Source organism: Notothenia coriiceps, unplaced genomic scaffold, assembly GCF_000735185.1.
Source record: "Notothenia coriiceps isolate Sejong01 unplaced genomic scaffold, NC01 NC01_scaffold00028236, whole genome shotgun sequence".
NCBI lineage: Eukaryota > Metazoa > Chordata > Actinopteri > Perciformes > Nototheniidae > Notothenia > Notothenia coriiceps.
In genome coordinates this window covers 1-5484 of record NW_011360937.1, presented here as the reverse complement: position 1 = coordinate 5484, position 5484 = coordinate 1, and the positions used below count along the sequence as shown (strand labels likewise).

The window sequence follows — 5484 nt, the reverse complement described above, 5'->3', positions numbered from 1 at the left end:
TATGTTAATCAAATAGTACACCCACAAATCGACAACCATATATTTATTTTTTTATTCACTGCAGTTATTCATGTTAACCAGTTGTACGAGACATTATTTAAACTTTAAAAGGGCTTAAAGTCAAATCTGTTGCTGATTAATGGTTTTTGTGTTAATGTTAGAGCCAAATAATTGTGCAGGTATCATAATGTTCGCCACAGCGTCTACAGACTCAGGGGAGATTGCCAACACCTATCATTGCCTTTTGAGTCGTCTTGCTGTTGCCTCTTCTGTCCACCTGCTTTTTCATTTGCATTAAAACAGAATGTACTTGAATCACATTCAGTTATTCTTCCTAACTGGAATGGTTGCGAAGTTTAATTGACTGGGTGTTTTACTGTGATAATTGAGTGTTCCATTCATTTTTTGGAGCAGTGTATTTTCACCTGTGTATCTCACATGGGTGTGTGATGAGACTACATCATGGCAGGTGTATTGGAAGTGCAGTGTGGAGTTTGAAGACATTTGTATGAGTGGTCCTTAAAGCAGCAGGTTTTATACTAGCACTTCAAAGACAAAGACACTTCTATTCTCATCCACTTAATTACAATGTATTTATTTTTCTGCAAATTTATTAACATTAATTCTTAAAGATTTAAATGACCTTAATACAGATCAACATTTCATTTTTATAAACAACATATATATCCAAGAGTACCTAGTCTTGAAGGACTGATGAGCCATAATATGACAACACATAAAAACAGGTTATAATAACCTTAATATACTTTTAACAAAGCAATTGAACATATAAAACCGATGCATCAAAAGAAGGTCAATCCAATCCTGGCTGAAACCTGATTAAAATCCGTAAAATTATTTCAAGGTTATTCGTTGATGAGTTTAACTGTATGTACTCTGTAGAACCTTTTACATGTCAGTCGAGAGTGACACATTACACAATTCAATACAATACAGGACTTCAAGCAGCAACATTGTTTACATGAACAATATTGAGTCGGGTGCGAGCCTGATAAAGCCTTTGTTTTTGGACACTATGGCGAACCCCGTAACCAAAATAGATGATGAGTCCTGAGGAAAGAGTTGTGAAGGCCTTTTAATGTTTATTCAATGACAGCTGTGCTTGAGATTTTTCGACCATCTACAAATGATGCATAGAATAAAAACATTAAACATCAAGCTTATGAAACTAGGAAGTGCTTACCTATTACCATCCAGACTGCATAGCTGATCCAGGTTTCCCCTCCCAACTGAACCATCAAGTAGGTATTGATGAGGACACTTAAAACTGGAACAACAGGTAGACCGGGAACCTATAAAAAGAGGACAACTTATGACTTATGATGTTCAAGCAATAGTTTGAAATGATGCTTTGACATGAGTTACGGCCCGTCCACACACAGGCATGAAAAAAATCTTTCAAAGCATCGCCCATTCACTTGAATGGGGTGACGTAGAAGATTTTTAATCTTCGCCGAACTGCCGAAACTTTTGATGCTCCCAATGCTTGCGAAGCTGGCATCAGCCAATCAAATCCTGTTTATGCAAATCCCGCCAGTACAAGCGCTAGCCAATCAAACCGCGTGCAAGCTGGGAGAGCCAGACCGCAGTTCATTTCCTCATATTCCAAATGAGAAATTACGGTAGCAAATCACCCGGTTCTTTACGACCAGAACTATTTACCGGGATACAAACCGGAGGAACCAGGTATGGAGGGAGGTGGCAGAGACAGTGGGTGAAACTGGTAGGTTTTCGCCTGTTTGGGGAGTTTATATCCAGTTTACTTAGTTTTAACATTGCTATTGCTTTGTATGTTGGGGGCGGGAGATTAATGTGATTGGTTGTTGGTCGCAAAAAATCGGCAAGCTTCAGACACGCCCAGCATCAAGATTTTTCAAGATTTTTTTCATGCCTGTGTGTGGACGGGCCGTTAGCTTTATGCAGCAGAGGTTGCAGCAGGTTAGCTTAGCCTAGCACAAAGACAAGGGCTGTGATAGAATAGTCTTGTTTGCTTAGGGAGGTTCCTAACTGAGTGAAATGATGTATTTAAAGTGTAATAATAACAAATTCATAAAATAGTTTCATACAATCATCCTATTTGTGATTCATGTCCATTATTACGAGTGGACAGGAAAGTGAGTGGAAGTTGTTTCTGAACTATTCGTTTGTTGGGGTTAAATTGTTGAATTTGCTCATCAAGGTTCCTGAAATGACCTGGAAGTACCCACGTGGCATTCATAAGAGCTGTTCTCTGGATGGAAATATACACACACACATACACACACACCTTTTCACTGAATTGTCGTCTTGAAAAAGGTCCTCACAACAATTCTGCAATAACGTCATCTTCACCTGTTGCACTTGCCATTTCATTGTTAAAAACAATAAAACGGCATGAATTGCTTCGTCGCATTCATCTAGATCCTCTGTCTCGAGCCAGTTAACTAGCGGGCATTCTAGCACCCTGGAACAGAGGGAAACTCTGAAAGAATACACCCATTGGCTACAAATCAATATATGATTGGTTGATCAAACTGTCAGTCCAAACGTACGCTCTCATTCAGTGCAACGGCCAGGGCATTCTATCAAGGATGTAGAATACCTTGGTTGAAGGATGTTCTACCCAGACACCCAGAACAAGATCTGATTGGTTGCTTTCTTTTTCTAACACAAAACCACTGAAATGCGTAGTGCATGGTCCGAGAAGGGCAAACAGATCAACGTAACACTGTAATATTACAGATCAACAACACAGATACGATTCTCATTTAATATACATTTTATTTATATAATTAAATCGATTTTTTGTTTGTTTTATCCGAGTGCTCCAGGCTATTCTATGAATACCTTGAAGGCCCTGACGGTTCGCCACTGCTTAGAATACTCTTGACCATCCTTAATGGAAACAACATTCAGCTGTTCGCGTTTTACAACTTATTGACCACGATTGTAAATCACACAACAAGAAGGCACAGGGCAAAGTATCTGGATGCTTTTTAGAAGACTTATGTCTGGAAAATTGCAGTTTTCCCATTGCAGACACACATCAAAAACCGTATGGCATCACATCATAAATACTGTATGTCCAGTGCAAGACTCCTTAGCACTGCAGTTGTCTTTTCCAAAGTCCTTTTGAATTTTCCTTCACATCTTTCCAGAACCCGTGACCTTTCTTACAGAGGTTAATATTAAAGTGGTTAGGTAAAGACATAGGACCCAATTGCTCTGACAATTCAAGCGCAGCCCAGAAACAAGGGAGGAAACAACTCCCCCCAAATGTAACAATCTGCCTTCCAGCACCTCCAATGTTCATTAATTAACATCAATTGAACTTTCTTTAAAAAGGTCCCATCATATGCTTTTCTGGTTATTACCCATCCCCTTGTGTGTTATGAAGGTTTTTCTGCATGTAAACGGTCTGCAGAGTCACAAACCCTCAAAGTACACCCTGTAGCGAGTAAAACTAACAGAAAATATGTGTCTATGCTGCCCCAGAACGCCTCGTTGGAGATTTCTCTTTTTCCTTTTTTTTCACAGCCTGAGCTAGTGTGTGTGTGTGCTCAGGCTGAGCTCTGCGGTGTCTCGCTGTCTTGCAGACCCCACGCAGCAACCAGGAAACGCCACCAGTAATCAAGCTCACACTGTCCGCTCTTCGAGCCTCAAAGGGCGGAGCAGCGAGCCCCGCAACGTCCCGCCAACACGGCACCCAGACCCCACGCAGCATTCTCATCTGTTTGTCATTACTGGTGTCATTTTCTGGTTGCTAACAAACACCATTGTAACACATAATCACTAATGTTCCGCTGTAACGGTGGTAGACTAATCAGAACAGAGTGGGCGAGCTGACCAATCAGAGCACAGTGGGTTCATAGGGAGGGGGGGCAGGAGCTCCAACAAGGGGTGTAGGACAGAGAGTAAATACATACTATACAGAGATGCTGTCTGAGAAACCAATGTGATTTTGGAAAATTGAACAATGTAAATCTATTCTAGTAGACCTCAACAATGGAATTATGATCAGTAGAAATGGCCATGACCTGGGACCTTTCTTTAAAAAAAGACATTGTATGTGACAAAACTCTAAATATCTCAAATATCTAACGTTTTTTTGAAGGGAAGTTCTTGCAGACAATTGTAGTTTTTCTATCACTGGTCATTTAGTTTGGGTTTAAGTTGGGTGGTCTTTTGATTGTTTGTATAACATATTTTCCATAAACCTTGTGTGCCCTGCAACAGACCTTCAGTAAGGCCCACCATCTGACTCACATGACATCTTCATTGAAACTGTAAAAGGGGCAACTCTTCAAGGTGCATGAAATCTAGCCCACCACCATCACCCGTGCACTTTACCATGAAAGAGGCTTTAGAAATGCTCTGTGGCTGCCTCCAGATGATTGCCACAGCGAGGACCAGCATCAGCGAGAGGAAAGACACGATCAGCACGCTCCACAGCTCTCTGTTGCGGAGGGAAAACGCACCCTCGGACAGCAGCAAGCTTAAAACCATCACCAGGAACACTAGAGAGGAATATGAGCAGTCAGAAAATACTTGGAATTTTGTTCAGCGTCCACATTTCAGATGGGGGATTACTTACAAATAATGATGGTGATTACGTTGACATTTTTAGAGGTACGGGGGGTGGCTCGAGAAGGAGGAATAAACAGTCCCATGACAGTAAACGGTTCCCGTCTATGGCTGAAACCAGGGTCCTCCTTGTACCTGGGAGAAAGAAACAACAAGCTTATACATGCTATGGTATATGTTCATTCTTGTCTGAAAAAGTTTTGAATATCAAAATATTGGCTTTTCACTGAACAAACTACATCCAGTCATTCGAAGCGTACATACCTTAATATCAGAATACACACCGCAACAAGAGTGTAGGCAAAGATGGTCCCAATTGAACTCAAGTCGACCAGTGCCTTTAGGTCAAATAACAAGACCATGAACGCTGCAAAGAGGACCAACAATTATTGAGTCTTAGGAATAGATGACATCAGGTCATATTAAGAGCAGTGTTGGGCAAGTTACTTCCAAAATGTAATATATTACATATTACTTATTACTCTCTTTTGAAAGTAATAAGTTACATTACAATATTACTGTCTCTGAAATGTAATGAGTTACACTACTTTAGTTACTTTTTAGTTACTTTCACCAAAATAACCGCAAAAGAATAGCTAGGTATTTTAAATGCTAAAATGTAGTTTAGTGCAGCTCATTATACATCCAGTGAAGGGCAATGTGGTATAGCATAACAACTGTGTAGGCCCTTAAGGCTACTAACAACTTGTATTACAGGGCTTAGTTGAATACTCCATTCTGATTGTAAATTCTTAACATGTGACACGTTGTTAATACAGCAGTACAGACCGCTGTCAAGGACTATAATGAAGGTTAACATATTGTAAATCAAGGCAAATATTATTTAAACCATGCTCATGGTTTGAAATGGCAAACATTGAAAGGCAAAAGTATTATTAA

General features: G+C 40.1%; 1 protein-coding gene across 1 annotated transcript; it reads right to left on the bottom strand.

The window, feature by feature from the left end:
- Positions 1-562: 562 nt before the first annotated feature.
- Positions 563-4973, bottom strand: LOC104958078 (cationic amino acid transporter 2-like). Its single transcript, XM_010785788.1, has 5 exons — positions 4849-4973; positions 4595-4719; positions 4351-4517; positions 1205-1313; positions 563-1071 (listed from the first exon to the last, which is right to left on the bottom strand). The coding sequence occupies exons 1-5, from the start codon at positions 4944-4946 to the stop codon at positions 962-964; spliced, it is 609 nt and encodes a 202-aa protein (XP_010784090.1). The 5' UTR covers positions 4947-4973; the 3' UTR covers positions 563-961.
- Positions 4974-5484: the final 511 nt, after the last annotated feature.